The sequence below is a fragment of the Erinaceus europaeus genome, chromosome 20, assembly GCF_950295315.1.
Source record: "Erinaceus europaeus chromosome 20, mEriEur2.1, whole genome shotgun sequence".
Taxonomy (NCBI): domain Eukaryota; kingdom Metazoa; phylum Chordata; class Mammalia; order Eulipotyphla; family Erinaceidae; genus Erinaceus; species Erinaceus europaeus.
In genome coordinates this window covers 16,584,052-16,602,009 of record NC_080181.1, presented here as the reverse complement: position 1 = coordinate 16,602,009, position 17,958 = coordinate 16,584,052, and the positions used below count along the sequence as shown (strand labels likewise).

Genomic DNA, 17,958 nt, shown 5'->3' with positions numbered 1-17,958 from the left:
GTCTTCTATGAGCTCATTCAGTAACCTTTCTTCACAGATGACCTCTCATCTGTCATCTCCTAGCCAAGCCTGGAATCTTGTTGGAAACTCTGCCTGCCCTGCAGAGCCCAGGTGGGAAAAACCTACAGGCCAAATCCCCCTTCCTGTCCTTATAGTCTTTGTTTGTGGTCCTCTTCCTTGGCTGTGTCAAGATCCCCTCACTGAGGCCCCCCACCTGTGCCAACCCTACTCCTTCAGAAGTACCCTTTCAAGGAGCCCGTTTCCATCTGACTCAGCAGTGCTCTCTCTGTGGGGGCAGAGTTCACGCTGGGTGCCAGGGGACGCAGCACCAAGCTGAGCCCAGGTTTCTAGGGAATGTTCCTTGCACAATGTGCGGGGAGATAGCGGGCAGGCTCAAAGCTACACCCAGCACGCGCAGACTCTGTAGCTTCTGGCCTTTTAGCTGCCACTCACCTGGCAGCTCCTGCCCAGACTCTGAACCAACAGGCAAATAACATTTCTACACAAGATCATAATCAGCTTTTTATTTTCACAATCCCCCTACTGTCCAACTAAGTCATGAGTTGTGAGTGCCCGCAATAAAAAGAAAGGGGCCAGAGGTCTTACTGCCACTTGGATCTGAAGATTGTTTTTCTTTTTATATCTATTTTTTTTTTTTTTAGTTCAACAGAAATGGGAAAAGGAAAAACAAAATTGCTTCGGACATTTCCAAGAACAGAGATAGGAAAGTATATTCATATACATTCAACATATACTGCGTATATCGGTCACTACAATACAAAGCTATGGTTTTCTTTAAAAGTGTAGTTTGCAAGATGGCACGGTTAATAAGCTCACTGGCTTTCCTGGGGTGGTGCTGGAGGGTGGCGATCTGTTCTTCCAGAAATACAGTACCATGTAAACAGAACAGGCTGAGCATGGGGTGGTGGGGGGCCGCGGTGGGGAGGGGGGTTGCTGGGGCTGGCAGGAGCCCAGAAGTCAGTCACATAATATCTGTCAGTGCTTTCTTGGTCGTTTTCTTGGTCGCTTCCTCCTGGCAAGAAGCTGCAGGCCTCACCGAGCGGAGCGGGGAGTGGGGACGGACTGTGGGGATCCAGCGCAGATCCCTAGAAAGGCTCTTGCACTGCAGGGATCCATTGGAAGAGGGAGATGGGGACCAGGGGGCTGAGCTGCCGGATCAGTGAGAAGGACAAGCTGCATGGGGGTCCCGTCGGCAACAGCAGGACGGCCATGCTGGACACCCGCTTTCTTCTGTGCAAATTCAGGAGGAATGACGAGGAGGGGGCTGGGGACCCTTGACTTTCTCCTTTCCCAAGAAAATGGGTCCGGGAGTCTGAACATCTAACGTCTCTTGTCTTGAAGATCAGAGAGAACCCCAATCCTCTGTCATTCCCCAGCTGGCAGAAAAGACTTTGGTTTCTAACAGTGGAGAAAAATAACGATAAGAAAGCGGATGATAGCTATTGCCTATGTGTTACTTCACCGGGTGAGAGGAGACTACAACACTGGACACTGGCACAACGGAGAACCGTCCACAATGACAAGGTCTAAAGAAAAGCCTTTGAACAGAAGGTGCAAGTCACAGTCCAGATAGAACAGGATCTGGTTAGATATTTCTTAAAGAAAAAAAAAATCCTTTCATTTTTATCATTAATAATAACAATTATATCGACATTTATAAAAAAAAAAATCCTACTTGATCAAGAATTAAAATAAGGTCTGAGGAAGCCCAGGGAGGATTCGGAAAGGGAGGGGAGAGGCAGGACTCAAGACAGACTCCTCCTCTTCTTGCCTGTGACAGAGACTAGAAGGGAAAAGGATATATATATATATATATATATATATATATATATATATATATCATACCCATAGCCATATATATATATATATGTGTGTCTGTGTGTGTGTGTGGAGGGGAATCTTTTTCATAGTATAATATAACAGAATGTTAGGTGATGAAGAAACACACTGCACCATTCCTGGGTGAACCAGCCTAATGGCAGAGGCAACCAGCTTTTGGGTAACAGGAGGGGTGCTGGACTAGTCAACAAAAGGAAGGCACGCTGAGACTCTAAGCAGCAGGCAGTCAGCACCAGGGCACCAGACTCCTTGCTGGAGTGCTCATGGAACCTTGGTCAGACTGGACACAGTTTCCAGGGAATTCCGGCCAGAAAGATCTACCGGGCAGTAGGCTTAGGGGTCTCTCCAGATACCAGAGCCACTACCCTTGCCTCTCTCTTCTTCTCCAGCCACTGAGGTCTGATGGCGGTGACCTTTCAGTGCCCACTCCCAGGACAGCCTCACAGAGGAAAGGCAGTGTTCTGGGGACAGAGGCTAGGAGGGGCATGGCTCTGGGCCCTGGTCTCAGTGTGCAAACTGCTTTGTCCTTCTGTCCCAAATAAAAAAAGAAAGGATAAACAGAAGGGAAGCAAAAAAGGAAAAGTCACCTCCAAAAGAAAACATGCCCCCCTCCTTCACAAAAATAACAAAAACATAACCCCATCCAAACCCAAACCAAACCAGACCGCCAACTCAAATACACCAAATACACTTTCACAAAAGGTGGCGAGTGTGGACTTCCTGTTTATTTCCTCAGCGACTTGGTCATACAAGTGAACGTGGCAAGACCCCCTCTGAACCCAGAGAACAGCACACTGATGAGTCAAAGCGAGGGAGAGAGCCAGGGCATTCTGGGTGGAGAGAAACACAATGGCAATTTGGCGCAATGCTGCTAGATACTGTTGGTTTAAAGTCAGCCTTTCCGTCCTGAGCTGTACACAAACCTGCAACAAAGCAGATGCAGAGTGAGGTTCACCGGAGAGGAAGGAGACTCAGATAAACAGAAACAGAGGGAGCTTTTTAAAAAATATTTATTTATTTATTCCCTTTTGTTGCCCTTGTTGTTTTATTGCTGTAGTTATTATTGTTATTAATGTTGTTGGATAGGACAGAGAGAAATGGAGAGAGGAGGGGAAGACAGAGGGGGAGAGAAAGACAGACATCTGCAGACCTGCTTCACCGCCTGTGAAGCGACTCCCCTGCAGGTGGGGAGCCGGGGGGGGGGGGGGGGCTCGAACCGGGATCTTTATGCCAGTCCTTGCACTTTGCACCACGTGCGCTTAATTAACCCGCTGCACTACCGCCCAACTCCAGAGGGAGCTTTTTATTGCATTACTATTATTATTATTTTTAATGCAACTGGTTCACTTCATCTTTGGCTTTTTTTTAAATCTTTATTTATTTATTGGATAAAGACAGCCAGAAATTGAGAGGAGGAGGGGAGATAGACAGGGAGAGAGATAGAGAGACACCTGCAGCACTGCTTCACCACTCGCAAAGCTTTTCCCCTGCAGGTGGGCACTGGGGGCTCAAACCTGGGTCCTTGTACACTGTACTATGTGTGCTCAACCAGGTGCACCAACCACTCGGTCCCAACATCTTTGGTGTTTTAAGAGACCTGTCACAGTGAGGCTCTAATGTGGATTTGCCAGGTCTAACTAAAGAGTTTTTAAAGACAAAACCGTATAATACTACAATACCAATACCTAGCAGGTATGGTTAAGGCTTCACTCCAGTCAAACTGGTTCCTTTGCTGGTTTTCTACTGCTGGCTTCTGCTTCCGTATTTCCCCTGCCTGGAATAGTCTGTCACTGGCAGCACAACCTTAGAAACATACAACAAGGTGTGTTGTCTTGCTGGGACTGAGATTCATCCTTTAGGACTGAATTCAAGGACTATCACCTCTCTTTATCATCCTGTTCACAGGCCTCCTCCGACCCCTCTCCCTCCCAAAAGCAGTCACTAAACTCTTTTTTTTTTTTTTTGCTACTAGGGTTATTGCTGGGGTTTAGTGTTGGCGTTACAAATCCACAACTCCCAGTGCCCATTTTTTCTTGTCTTTTCCTTCCTTTCATCCTTTTATTGGACAGAGAGAATTTTTTGGGGGGGAAAGAGAGACGGAGACAGAGACAGACCTGCAGACCAGCTGGGGCAATACTCACTCTCTGGTCCGTGTCACACGCCTGCCTGTTCCATGCTGAAGGAGACCTCTGGGTGCTTGTAGCTGAGCAGAATGTCTGTAATACACGTGGACGGGTAGCAGGAGTTTAAATGCTGGCTGCCCTCGGTCAGGCCTGGGTGCTCGTGACCTCCCAGGCTCTCCCCACATTCTGTAAGACCAGAGGAACAGGTGAACCGGGGGGAGAGAGGAAGACGAAGTCTGAGCCTGACTCCTGGTGCTGACATCTAGTTTGTGACAAAACCTCAATAAGCTCAGTGACTGGGCTGGGTGGGGGCCCAGACTTCTCTTCTGTCCTCCATGATTCCTAGCTTCTCTTTTCTTCCACTGTCTCTCACCTTCAAGCACAACCAAGCCCTGGAGTGCGGAGATGTGGGACACTACTCCTTCAGAAAGACTTATCTGCTTAGGGGAGGGGACAGTTTTTCTGCCAGGGTGTCCTGGTTCATGGGCATTCTGTGTTCCACTTGAAACTTGCTGAGCCAGCTCACCCTCACAGCACAACCACAGGCATGAGATGCAATTATTCCTTGCCCGTCACAGGAGGCTCTAAGGGCTCAGAAAGGTTCAAGGCCTTTCCCATGGGGTCTGAAGAGGGAGCTGGTCCATTCCAAGGACTGTGTGAACTTTTTGGGTGACGGACCATTGGGGATATTGCTGGGGGTCAGTGCCTACAGTACTCTCCCACCACCATTCCTGGTGAGCTTTTCATTTATTTATTTATTTATTTTCATCTTTATTTATTTGTTGGGTAGAGACAGCCAGAAACTGAGAGGGAAGGGGGTGACAGAGAAGGAGAGAGACAGAGAGACACCTGCAGCCCTGCTTCACCACTTGTGAAGCTCCCCCCCCTCCAGCAGGTGGGGGACTGGGAGCTCGAACCTGGGTCCTTGCGCACTATAACATGTGTGCTCAACCAGGTGCGCCACCACCTGGCCTTACCTTTTTTTTTTTTTCTCCTAATAGAGGGTAAGAGAGATAGAGGGGGAGGGAGAGATACGTGCAGCACTGCTTCACTGCTTGTGAAGCTTCCTCCCTGTAGGTGGAGACCGGGGCCATGAACTCAGGTGCTCATGCATAGTGATGTGCTTTGCTCACTGCTGCCTCCCCTTTCCTGAGCACTAGTCAAGAGAACTAGTTTCCTGAGAACTAGGCAGTGGACTCCATAGGTTTCTGCCACTAAAAGCAGAGAGTTCTTTTTTGGCAGGTGATTTGAGGGTCTGGGAATGTTAAACAAGTTTCCCGTATAAATTAATGGTGATCGTGTGCCTAGACCTCAGAAACAGCCTACCCAATCACACCACAGCCTACTTTCAGAGAGTAGGGGGATCTTGTCATCAGAAGTGGAAAAACAGTCATGAATGAAGCATTGTAACAGAGCTCTGCCGGCATGAACACAACAAAAGCCCTGAACTCAGACAGAAGACACCCTGTTTGGTGCGCTCAGGTCTCCAAGAGGGAAGTGGGGCAGGTTTTCTGTCCAGAACCAGATTTGGGGGTGGGGGGAATCATCTTGTGTGGCTCTGCTTCCCTACGAGCTTGCTACTCAGCGAAGGGGAACACTTGCTAGAGGAGAGGGGGGCTCTCCAGGAACTACAGTTACACACAAGCCCCCTTACCCTCACTGTTCCCATCCTGAAACTGCTGGCTCCCCATGAGCGAGGACTGACTGAGCACGGCATCTGCCATCCGGGCAGAGCTGAGTGCTTTCCCAGCCACGAGGCTCATGCCCGACAAGTTATCCAGCTGCACCTGTGGAAAATGATAAGGAAAAGAAGTGAGGATGACAGACAAGACGCCGCTACTAGGCGCCACTCAACACTGGTTGTTCCCTCTGAGAGTCCAGGCAAAGGGCAGCCTCCTGAGCAGTCCTACCCAGACTCCTTTCCTCCCTATGCCACCCACAGGTGGGCCACCTCCAGTTTCCCTGCTGATAGCAGGTGGGGGGTAAGAAATGACCTTGAATCTCATGGCCTGGCCCAGGCCTGGCCTATCCCATCACCACCAGCAGTGTCTTAGGACAGCATTATTCACTACTGAGGACGGAAGTGTTTCCATCCCATTTTTTTTTTTTTTTGCCTTCAGGGTTATCACTGGGGTTTGGCGCCGGCACTACAAATCCACTGCTCCTGGTGGCCATTTTTCATTTTTATTGGAAAGGACAGAGAGAAATTGAGAGGGGGATGGGGAGATAGAGAGGGAAAGAGACAGACACAGATCTGCTTCACCACTTGTGAAGCAATTCCTCTCTGTCCCCCTCTCTTAAACATGCTGCTACCAGTTACAAGTGGCCACTAAACACCTGAACTGTGACAGGTGTGATGAAAAATTTACATTTTTAAAATTAATTTATTTATACTTATTTGTTTACCAGAGCACTGTTCAGTTCTGGCTTATGCTGATGCTGGGAAATGAAGCTGGGGCCTTGAAGCCTCAGGTAGGGAGTCTGTTTGTATAACCACTATGCTGCCTACTCCACCCACAATTTTTTATTTATTAGGGGATGTGTGAGGCCCCAGATTCAAGCCCCTGGTCATCACCAATGGGGAGATGTTTCAGGAGCAGTGGAGTAGTGCTGCAGGTCTCTCTCCTTATCTGTCTCTCAATTTCTTTGAAACTCAAAGAAAGAGAGAGAGAGAGAGGAGGAAAGACAGAGATCACTGGGAACAGAGCAATGGGATTGTGTGGACACCAAGCGCCAGCAATAACCCTGGTGGCAAGAAAAGAGAGCCATTTATTTATTTATTTATTTATTTATTTATTTTTTGCCTTGGGCTATTGCTGGGGCACAAATCCACTGTTCCTGGAGGCTATTTTTTCTCCTCTGTTGCTCTTGTTGTTTATCGTCATTATTACTGTTGTTATTGTTGTTGTTGTTGTATAGGACAGAGAAATGGAGAAAGGAGGGGAAGACAGAGAGAGGGAGAGAAAGACAGACACCTGCAGACCTGCTTCACCACTTGTGAAGTGACTCCCCTGCAGGTGGGGAGCCGGGGGCTCGAACTAGGGTCTTTACATCGGTCCTTGCACTTCGCATCATGTGTGCTTAACCCGCTGCTCTGCCGCACAGCCCCCAATTTATCTTTTGTAGTGCAGTGCCAGAGAATGAACCTAGAACCATGTGCATCTCTGATGAGTAGTCTCCCATCCCAATTCTTCCCTGCCTCCCTCTCTTTCATTTCTTTCCTTTTTTTCTTTTTCTTCTTTCTTTCTTGAGAGGGAGAGAACACAGAGAGAAAAGACACCACACAGCACCACTCCACCATCCACAGAGCTCCCCTAGTGTCCTCCATGGTGTCCCATGATGTGCTGGGCTCAAACTCAGGATCTCTTGCATGGTAAGGCGTGCACTCTACTGGGTGAGCTCTGTGCCTTGAACTATATTTTTGTCTCATTGCATTTATTTCTAAATAGCTACATGTGGCTAGTTGTCACTGCATCAGCCAGTGCTGGTCCAGGGAAGCAGCTTAGCTGAGCTGGATTAGCTCCTTTATTTGCCCAAGTCAGTGCATCTGCCAGAAGACTAACCAAGAGCCCAAAGGCTCATTTTCTGGGACTTGGGTCAAGACTCTTCAGAGAGCAGTTTAGTAGAGAAGACTACCAAGGACAGACAACACACAGCTGAGTACAGGTGGTCATTTGGGCTCTAGTGGAATCAAGGGGCTGGCCTGTTAGTGTGACCCTGACATGCCCCTCTATTGCCCAGAAGGGCTAGGTTCTGGCTGAGAATGGAGAGGGGACGTCACCCCACTGTGTCTGGATTGGGACTGGAAGGGCTCCACTCTGGGGGAACAGCAGGAGTGACATACGTAAGCGTCGTCACTGTTCTGGATGGTGTGGTGTCTCTGGAGGGTCCGGGGCCTGTGGTGGTCGCTGATGGCAGGGTGTGCTGGGTACCCAAGCCCATTGTGGTCCGGCAGCTCCATCGCCTGTGCTGGAGAACTTCTATCCATGGAGTTCCCCAGGACTGACTCTGAGGAGACAGAGCAAGGGGGGTTCAGCAGACCCAGGGTTGCTACCCCTATCCCTACCCCTCAGCTGGTGATGGTGCTGGAGGAGATCTGCAGTAAACGTCACCACCATCTCTTGGGTGACTGACCAGCTATGCTCCTAGTTCAGAGGACCTGTTTCTGGAGCTCTCTGTAACTCCAGACCATAAGATGGGCTCCAGGTTACAGAAGCTTCTTTCTCCTTTCTTTCCTGGGCTGCCAAATCAAGTGTACCACCCAGGGCCTCTGTTCTTTCTGTCACTCCACCTGGTGCCCCCAACCCTGTCCAGGCTCCTCTTGTCTTTTTTTTTTTTTTTGCCTCCAGGGTTATTGCTGGGGCTCGGTGCCAGCACTACGAATCCACTGCTCCTGGAGGCTATTTTTCTCATTTTGTTACCCTTGTTGTGGTTGTTATTATTATTGTTGTTATAGCTGTTGTTGTTAGATAAGACAGAGAGAAATGGAGAGAGGAGAGAAAGATAAGACACTTGCAGACCTGCTTCACCGCTTGTGAAGTGACTCCCCTGCAGGTGGGAAGCCAGGGGGTCGAACCAGGGTCCTTGTACTTTGCGCCACACACGCTTAACCTGCTGCGCTGCCCGACCCCGCTCCTCTTGTCTTTAGACACAAACATACTTTTCATTGCTACCCTTGACCCTCTCTTACTTTCTGTATGTCCTTCAGCAACAGCATGTTTCCACTTCAACTGTCTTTGGCTCGATGTAAACATTTCCTGAAACCTTCTTTCAAGGTCCAGATCCCTAAGTCCAATTACTTCCTAGATATATTTCTAGTTGGTACGCAACAATGTAAGATTCCAAACAAGTCAACTTCCTCTGTGGTCAGCAACTCTTTTTGACACGGTGTTTGCATGACTTTTTCATCATCTCCCAGATATGAGATCTTAGGGTCCCGAATAGTTTCTTACTCCTGATCGCACATCATGTGTTGTGTCGTGTGTCTGCCCTGCTCAGCTCTGACTGATAGTGGTGCAGGGGACTGAACCTCAGACCTCTGGCATGAGAGTCTCTTTACATAACCATTAGGTTATCTCCCCTTCACCCCACTTAGTGTTAAAGTCTAAAGATTCAATATCTGCAGGGTTGGTCAATTCATTTCTTTTCTTTTCAAACTCACTGATTTTACTGAGGCCCTATCATCTCTTGCTTGGATTACAGTAACTTCCAACCCACTACCCTACAAAAATTAATCATCTTTTCTTCAGAGTGAGGGCTTGGCATATGCATTACTTCACTGCTATGGGCTCATTATTCATTCATTCATTCAGACAGTAAGAGGGATAAACAACACAGCACCTGGGCTGTGTGCATGCCAAGGCAGGTACCCTACTGGGCAAGCTATTGATCCATCGTGTAATCTTTCTATAGACGTTGATCATCCTGTTTGTTTGCTTAAGATTTTATTTATTGATTGATGAGAAAGATAGGAGGAGAGAGAGAGAGAACACACTAGACAATCACTCTGGTACATGTGTTGCCGGGGATTGAACTCGGGACCTCAAGCTTGAAGTCTGATACTTTATCCACTGTAGCACCTCTGTGACCATACCCACCCACTGTTTTCACAATACCATCCCAACTTGTCTTCCAAGTAGTCACTCCCTCCCTACATTCTTTTTTCTTTCTTTCTTTCTTTTTTGCCTCCAGGGTTATTGCTGGGGTTCAGAGCCTGCACCATAAACCCACTGCTCCTGGAGGCCACCTATCCCCCCCTTTTGTTGCCCTTGTTGTGGTTATTATTGTTATTGATGCTATCTGTTGTTGGATAGGACAGAGAGAAATGGAGAGAGGAGGGGAAGACAGAGAGGGGGACAGAAAGACACCTGCAGACCGCTTCACTGCTTGTGAAGCGACACCCCTGCAGGTGGGGAACTGGTGCTTGAACTGGGATCTGTGCGCCAGTCCTTGTGCTTTGCGCCACGTGCGCTTAACCCGCTGTGCTACCGCCCAATCCCCTCACCTCATCCTTCTATGTCCCTCTCAAATGTTACCATTTTAGCTAAGGTTTTCCTTTTTCAACAGAAATATCTCAAAAGTAGTAACTCAAAAATAATCAAAAGGAGAATTTTCAAAAGAGCAATTTGAAACAAATTTTTTTCTTCTAGAAAGTTTTGAAATTTCCTATTTTCTTCCTGTGAAAATTCTTCCTTTAAATGTCAGAAGACTTGACTGGGCTGATTACCCTTCATGCCATGATCAATCATGTCCAATCATCTTAGTCACCATGGTAGATGGTTTTGAAAACAAGAACTGTATCTTATGCCTGTCTGAAAGTTGGCTGTGTCCTATCTCCAGCAGGTGTTTAAAACTTAATCTCTTTAACTGACATTAGTAAGTGTTCTCTTAACATGGGGGAGTATTTTATTAGTCACGTTAGGCCTATAAATCAGATCTTGGAGATAAAGAGGAGTTTAAAAACAAATTTCTCCCTGATAAGGATGGACCCTACATATACTGATAGGGTCTTTTTAAAAAAAAAACAAAACTTTATTATCTTTGTTTATTAGATAGAGACAGCCAGAAGTTAAAAGGGAAGGGGAAGATAGGCAAGGAGAGAGGCAGAGACACCTGCAGCATTGCTTCACCACTTGTGAGGCTTTTCTCCTGTAGGTGGGGACTGGGTACTTGAACTCGGGTACCTTGCTCATTGTAACCTGTGCTCTCAACCAGGTATGCCATCACCCGACCCCTGGTAGAGTCCTTCTGATAGCATTTCTGTTCTCATTCCTTAAGAACCTGGAACTTGAACATTCATTTCATTTGCTTGGTTAGCTCCTCTGAACTAGGTTTGAGAGCAACTATTTGGCCCATCTCCTAACTATACATTAGAAATACCAGGTTAAAAAAAAAATTAGTGGGAGACACAGCCCTTACATACTCTCCCCAGTATCAATCTGAATAATGGAAGTCAACGTGCTACTTGAGTGCTGGGTACAGGGTTAGGTCATGGTTAGGCCTGGGCTCAGGGGCTGAGTAGGGCGGGAAAGGAGAGAACTCAGTGATGTGCATGCTGTTCATGCAGGAACATTTTGGAGACTACTAAAGAGTTTCCCAACTTCCCAAGCTAAGCACAAGTCAGAAGTCCTCTGAAAGCTGTCTGAGCAAAGAAGCAAAGAGCAGTCTCGAGCCAGTTTTCCTACTGCTGGAAGCTAAAGGGCATCGGAGGGAGGGGAGGACCCACTCTGTGGGTTAGCTCACCCGCCCTTCCGAGCCAGCCCTGCTCCTCAGCAGGCACAGCTCACATGCTGACCCCAGAGCCAAACCAAACCACTGGCAGGAAGTGGTGCGACACTAGCTCAGTGGAGTAGCGAGCTGGCTCCAGCTTGCTCTGCCAAGAAGCAACACAAGGAGCTGCTTCTTATTTTCAAAGAGATTTTTTTTTTCTAGTCTCTCCTTTGATAGTAGACAAAACCCACTAAATTCCTTGGAGTTATTAGTATTACTCGATGCAAATCTCATCAGCTCTACCTCCTTGCTCCCCCTCCCGCCTCCCTAATGGCCCCTTCTGTTAAAAGGGCTTTAACAAACACAAGTAAAAACAAAGTTAGTCAGATGTACATGGCCCTGATTCCTTCCCACCTCTTCCGGAGGCCTCATTGTGCTTGTTTGATATGTAGACTGGATTTCCTCCCCTCCCATCCCTTTTCTCTCTTTCCTTCTGGCCTTGCCTTTCAGATGGTCGCTGGGGACCTCCCCTCCTTGCCTGCTCTCTTCCTAGGCCTCAGCACTTATGCCAATGGGCCTGCAAGAGTCCAAGTCATACAAGGAGCCTTCCTGACTCCCAGGCCTGAAGCTCCTGAGCCTTTGCTCCTGGTCCAGAGCCAGGAAGACCTGGGCTTCGGTTCTGGCCTCCGCAGGGCCCCAGAGCAGCAGCATCATGGCCAAGTGGCCTGTCTTCGCTGGGTCTGTCTCCCTTCCTGCTAGGCAGGACTAACCTCACAGGGATGTAAGAACTCAGTGAAGCTCAGCCTAGTGGCAGAGCTCAGAAAAGACTGGTATCATTTATACTCAGCTTAGAGATGTTATATCTGTTAAAAACAAAAACAAACAAACAAAAAAAAAACCCATGAAAAATAATTTTAACAAGGAGCCTTAAATTCCAGAATGTAAGGGCCAATTTACTCACAGGTAAGTAAAGTGAACAAATGAGCTCCCCAAGTCTTGATTTCTAGAGAAGCTGCCTCTAGTTTAGAAGAGATAAATATGAGCTTAGAACCAGATGAGAAAGAAGCCTACTGGAAGGAACTGGGTAACAAACTAGGGCTCTGTCTGCACAGACCCCGCACGGTCAAGTGGACAGAGATCTGGAAGAGTGTCCACCTTTTGCCTGGCTTGGCTGATGTGCTTGGGCAGTGGAGAATGAGATGCCAGGAAGCAGGAAAGAAAGAAAACAAGACAAGGGAACCAAACAGCTTGAAGTCAGGATCTAGCTCCATCCTGGAGGAGTAAGGGGGAGTCATTAAGTCTCTCTTAATCTCAGTTTTCCTACTTGAGAAATGAGCTCAAAAGACATTCACTGGGCCAGAGAGACAGCTCACTGCGTAGGAGGAGAACATGACTTGCCAGGCACCAGACACGTGGCTCAGGTTCAAGCCCTGACACCACATGCAGTGGCTCAGGACGAAGTTCTGGTGCTGTGAAGTCTCCCCCGTCCCCACCTCATGAAAAAGTCAGCCCTGGGAGTTATAAAGTCACACACCCATGAAGCCTTAGCATGTGCATGTGCACGTAAACACACATACACACACACACACACACCACATGAAAGAGTTTTTAATAATGAAATGTACACCAATTGACAAAGTATGATTTTTGGTATAAAAGTTAACTCCTTCAGCCAGGGAAGTGCTGCAGCCTTGGACTCTCAAGAATGAGGTCCTGGGAGTTGGGCGGTGGCGCAGTGGGTTAAGTGCATGTGGCGCAAAGCGCAAGAACCGGCGTAAGGATCCCGGTTCGAGCCCCCGGCTCCTCATCTGCAGAGGAGTCGCTTCACAGGCGGTGAAGCAGGTCTGCAGGTGTCTGTCTTTCTCTCCCTCTCTCTGTCTTCCCCTCCTCTCTCCATTTCTCTCTGTCCTATCTAACAACGACGACATCAATAACAACAAAAACTACAACAACAATGAAAAACAACAAGGGCAACAAAAGGGAAAATAAATATTTTTTAAAAAATTTAAAAAAGAATGAGGTCCTGAGTTTGACACCCTGCATTGCATATGCCAGAGTGATGCTCTGGTTCTCTCTTTCTCTTTCCCATTAATAGATAAATAAATAAATCCTTCTAAAAGGTCTGTGGGGCGGGCAGGGAGGAAGAAGCTGGCAAAATAGCTCACTTGGATAATGTGCTACTTTGTCATGTGTGGCCCAGGTTCGAGTCTAGCGCCCACTGTGTTGAAGGAAGCTTTGGTGCTGTGCCTGCTCTCCTGGCCCTTTGTCTGTGTAACTGAAAAGAAAGAACGAGGACTCTTGAGCTATGACACTCTAGGGGGGAACCACCAGGCAGTTTGGAGTAGGGGGGGTAAGTAGACTAACCCACAAATCTTTGGCATCCTTTGTGTCAACCCAGCAGCTAAAGGATCTATCTAGCCCACCAAAGAATGGATAAATAATGAGAGGAGAACAACATCTGAAAGCAGGATTCTCAGTTATTTACTGAAGCTGAGACAGATGAGAAAGGACAGAGGGGAGGGTGGTCATCTGATCACACAAGGGAGAAAATACACAAGTGGACACACAACCACCCACTTGCTTAGGGAACTTTGGGCAGCTTGCATAACTCTGTATTGAATCTGTCAATGTTGACTCATCCTTACTCATTTACTGGGCTGTAAGAGTAAAGGAGACGGATGGCGTAGAAGCCTACCTCTCCAGAAAGGCTCTGAGGGGTAAGCCCTCCCCAGGGTCTACCCCCTACCCCCTTCCCCCAGCGAGGTCTCAAGTCCACTGATACTGCTGCGGCTGCTCAGCGCAGAGAAGAGGACGTGTGCGGCTTTCTGGCGAGCTCAGCTGGTGACTTCACTGAGAAGCCTGGTTGTGTTGCTGCTGACTTATTTGCGAAAACTCAAGTGCGTGTAATACTTACGGAAGCGAGAGAAACTTTTGTTCTACTTCTCGCATGGCAGATGTAGCCTGGGTCATCCTTGGACACAAACCGGTGGTGGGCTCCATGCCACATGCTCTGGCAGAGTCTGCCTGGCACAGGTCAGTGGCAGACAGCCGTAAAACATGGAGGTCACCGTGGGCACTGATGTGCTTGACACCAGCAAGCCTGACTGAGTCCCCTGTAGAAAGATCACACCAGCACTCCTCTTCACCAGGAGAGGTCTCAGAGCACTTGCTGTTAATGCTGCCTGTGCTCTTGTGCTCCCCGCCCCACACTCTCAGAGGACAGGTCTTGACTTTTTCCTCCTAGTATTCCCCACAGAGCCTACAATAGAGCCCAGTCATGTAATAAATGCAGTTGAGTTTGCTCTCTCTTGGAAACAAAAGCTGCAATGCTTTGAGACAATGAAATGGAGGTATCATTCATAGAAGCAGTAGGTATTCCTCCCTGCCCCCAAAACAAACAAGTGTGAGCTCTCTCCTCCTGCCTGCAAGACGGGGGTACCTTTTGGCAAAAGTAACAGCAAACTATCCATGGTTCTCCAGCAATGCGGAACTATGAGCTCTCATGTTTCTAAAAGAATAGAACTGTGCCAGGATAAAGGAGGCTGAGGCTGTGGGGTCACAGGTCTGGCTGTAAAAGAGCATGCACACCCCAGGGCGGTTAAGAAAAAAGAAACAAGGGGAGTCAGGCAGTAGCGCAGCGGGTTAAGCGCACGTGGCGTGAAGCGCAAGGACAGGCCTAAGGATCCCAGTTCGAGCCCCCAGCTCCCCACCTGCAGGGGAGTCGCTTCCCAAGCGGTGAAGCAGGTCTGCAGTTGTCTTTCTCTCCCCGTCTCTGTCTTCCCCTCCTCTCACCATTTTTTCTCTGTCCTATCTAACAATGACGACATCAACAACAACAACTACTACAATAAAAAAAAAAGAAAAAAAAAAAGGAAAAAAGAAACAAGTAACCAAGATGGAAGTACCAAGAACAGGACAGAGAAACCATAAACACTGATTCCAGGGCCCCTCTCTAATGGGGGAAATTAGCATGACATCACTCAATGCAGATGGAGGATGGGAGGAGAGGCCTGCACAGAGTAAGCTCATGTGGTTTAAGGTAAGTGCAAAGGAGATATCTCAGGAGGAGGGGCCATTTTCAACACATAGTCCATCCAACTCCACAGGGGTTTGAACTCTCCAACAGCACTGAATCTCCCTAGCTGGCACCTTTACTTTTGTCTTATCTCACTGTACAGGATTCTGAATTCACACAGTGATAAAGTGTTAAAGGTGACTGTATTATGCTTCCAAGACACAAGAGAAGAGTGGTGCTAGAAGGAAATCAGATGAATAGTATCTAGGCAGGAAAAGGCACACTTTAGGGCTAGGGAGAGAGTCTAATGGTTATGCAAAACAAGGCACCAAAGATCCCAGGTTCAATCCCCAGCACTACCATAAGGCAGAGTTGAGCAACACTCTGGTAAAACAAAACAAAATAAAATAACAACACACACACACACACACACACACACACACACACACACACACACACACACACACACACACACACACACACTATAGCTAATTTAACAGATCAGCAGGTTGACCGCACTGTGGATAAAGCACTGGACTCTCAAGATTGAGGTCCTAAATTTGAACCCTGTCCTATCTAACAACGATGACATCAATAATAACTACAACAATGGCAACGAATGGGAATAAATAAATATTTTTAAAAAAACCTTAAAAAAAAAAAGAGTAGTATAGGGAGTTGGGTAGCGCAGTGGGTTAAGAGCATGTAGCGCAAAGTGCAAGGACTAGAGTAAGGATCTCGGTTCAAGCCCCTGGCTTCCCACCTGGCAGGAAAGTCATTTCACAGGCGGTGAAGCAGGTCTGCAGGTGTCTATCTTTCTCTCCCCGTCTTCCCCTCCTCTCTCCATTTCTCTCTGTCCTATCTAACAATGATGACATCAATAACAACAATAAAAACTATAACAACCGTAAAAAAAAACAAGGGCAACAAAAGGGAAAATAAATAAAATAAATATTAAAAATAAATTAAAAAAACAAGGGCAACAAAAGAGAACAAATAAATAAATATTAAAAAAATATATAACAGGGATAGAATTCCACATCTTTCCCACCACCAAGGTTCTGTGTCCCCATTCCCGCCAATGTAAACGGCATTAGTTCTCCCAAGATCTCAGATATGAGTTGATTATTACTTCTTTTTAAAAATATTTTTAAAATCTTTATTTATTTATTTATTGGATAGAAGCAGTCAGAAATCAAGGAGAAAGTGGATGGTAGAGAAGGGAGAGAGACAGAGACACCTGCCACACTGCTTCACCACTCACAAAACTTTCCCCTTGCAGGTGGGGGGATGGGGGCTTGAATCTCGGTCCTTGCGCATTGTAACATGTGCACTCAACCAGGTGCACCACCACCCAGCCTCCTTGACTATTATATATATTTGCCTTTTTCTATGATCCTGCCTTCTCTTTCTTTCTAAGTTACACCTACTACTTCTGAATGTTCTTCTTCGTTCTCTCCCCCCTTTTTTCCCCTTTCTCTCCAGGTTCTGATGGAACTGAAGTTCAGAGCCCTCTGGCATCTTCCCCTAACATCTACCCCTCTGGGAGTATGGATGAAAATTCTATAAGGGGAGTAGAAGGTGGGAGTTCTGGCTTCTGTACTTGCTTCTCTGCTGGACGTGGGTGTTGGCAGGTCGATACACACACACACACACACCCACACACACCCACACACACCCACACCCCTAGCCTGTTTCTGTCTTAGTGGAGGTTCTAGATGTTAATCTCTGTCTATTTTGGTTTGGAATTAATTTTTGGTCTCAGTTTTTGTTTTGTATCATTTTGTTGTTTTTATTTTTGGTTTATTCTTTTTTTTTTCCTCCAGGGTTATTGCTGGGCTCGGTGCCTGCACCATGAATCCACCGCTCCTGGAGGCCATTTTTCCCCCTTTTTGTTGCCCTAGTTGTTGCAGCCTCGTTGCGGTTATTATTGCCATTGTTGACGTTGCTTTGTTGTTGGATAGGACAGAGAGAAATGGAGAGAGGAGGGGAAGACAGAGAGGTGGGGGAGAGAAAGATAGACACCTGCAGACCTGCTTCACCGCCCGTGAAGCGACTCCCCTGCAGGTGGGGAGCCGGGGGCTCGAACCGGGATCCTTACGCCGGTCCCTGCGCTTTGCGCCACGTGCGCTTAACCCACTGCGCCACCACCGCCCAACTCCCTGGTTTATTCTTTAGAGCACTACTAAGCTCTGGCTACTGGTGTACTAACAGAACGGGAGCTCTGGAATGCAAGTCCTGGGCACAACCACAGTTAGACACCGCTGGCCCCACCTGTTCTCAGATACAGAGACGAACCCTGTGCTTCTTGTTTCCCTCCACAAGGCATGCCACTCACTGTGCCCTCCCTCCTGGGGCACAGGGCATCCCGCGATAAGACTAGGAGGACACAGAGTCCCTGTGTAGACACTGCTTTTGACCAGCCAGGGCAGTGTCCCTTCTGAAGCTGGCTAGTGACTTCTGATCACTGGGCTGTGGGGCTGAACACAGGGTGTAGCTGCCGTCTCAGCCACCGCACTCAGGTTCTAGCCACATACTCCTTGAGGGGCGACCCCCTCCCTCAGAGAAGCCCTTGATCTCCAGGTCAACTAAAAAGTCAAAGGAGGGGGTTAGGCGGTAGCGCAGCAGGTTAAACACTTGTGGTGCAAAGCGCAAGGACTGGCGTAAGGATCCCAGATCAAGCCCCTGGCTCCCCACCTGTAATGACGACATCAATAACAACAACAATAAAAAACAAGGGCCATAAAAGGG

The 17,958-nt window shown here is 47.8% G+C and overlaps 1 protein-coding gene across 3 annotated transcripts in view; it reads right to left on the bottom strand.

The window, feature by feature from the left end:
- Positions 1–509: 509 nt before the first annotated feature.
- SIK3 (SIK family kinase 3) overlaps positions 510–17,958 on the bottom strand; it is a 250,121-nt gene continuing 232,672 nt past the window's right edge. For 2 of the 3 annotated variants that reach the window (XM_016188098.2, XM_060180001.1), the window contains 4 exons: positions 7,828–7,991; positions 5,638–5,770; positions 4,002–4,169; positions 510–2,783 (listed from right to left, as the gene is read on the bottom strand). In XM_016188098.2, coding sequence (XP_016043584.2) covers positions 4,015–4,169; positions 5,638–5,770; positions 7,828–7,991 — 452 coding nt within the window. In that variant the 3' untranslated portion in view covers positions 510–2,783; positions 4,002–4,014. The remainder of the gene's footprint in view (positions 2,784–4,001; positions 4,170–5,637; positions 5,771–7,827; positions 7,992–17,958) is intronic. The other variant, XM_060180000.1, reaches the window with a different exon arrangement.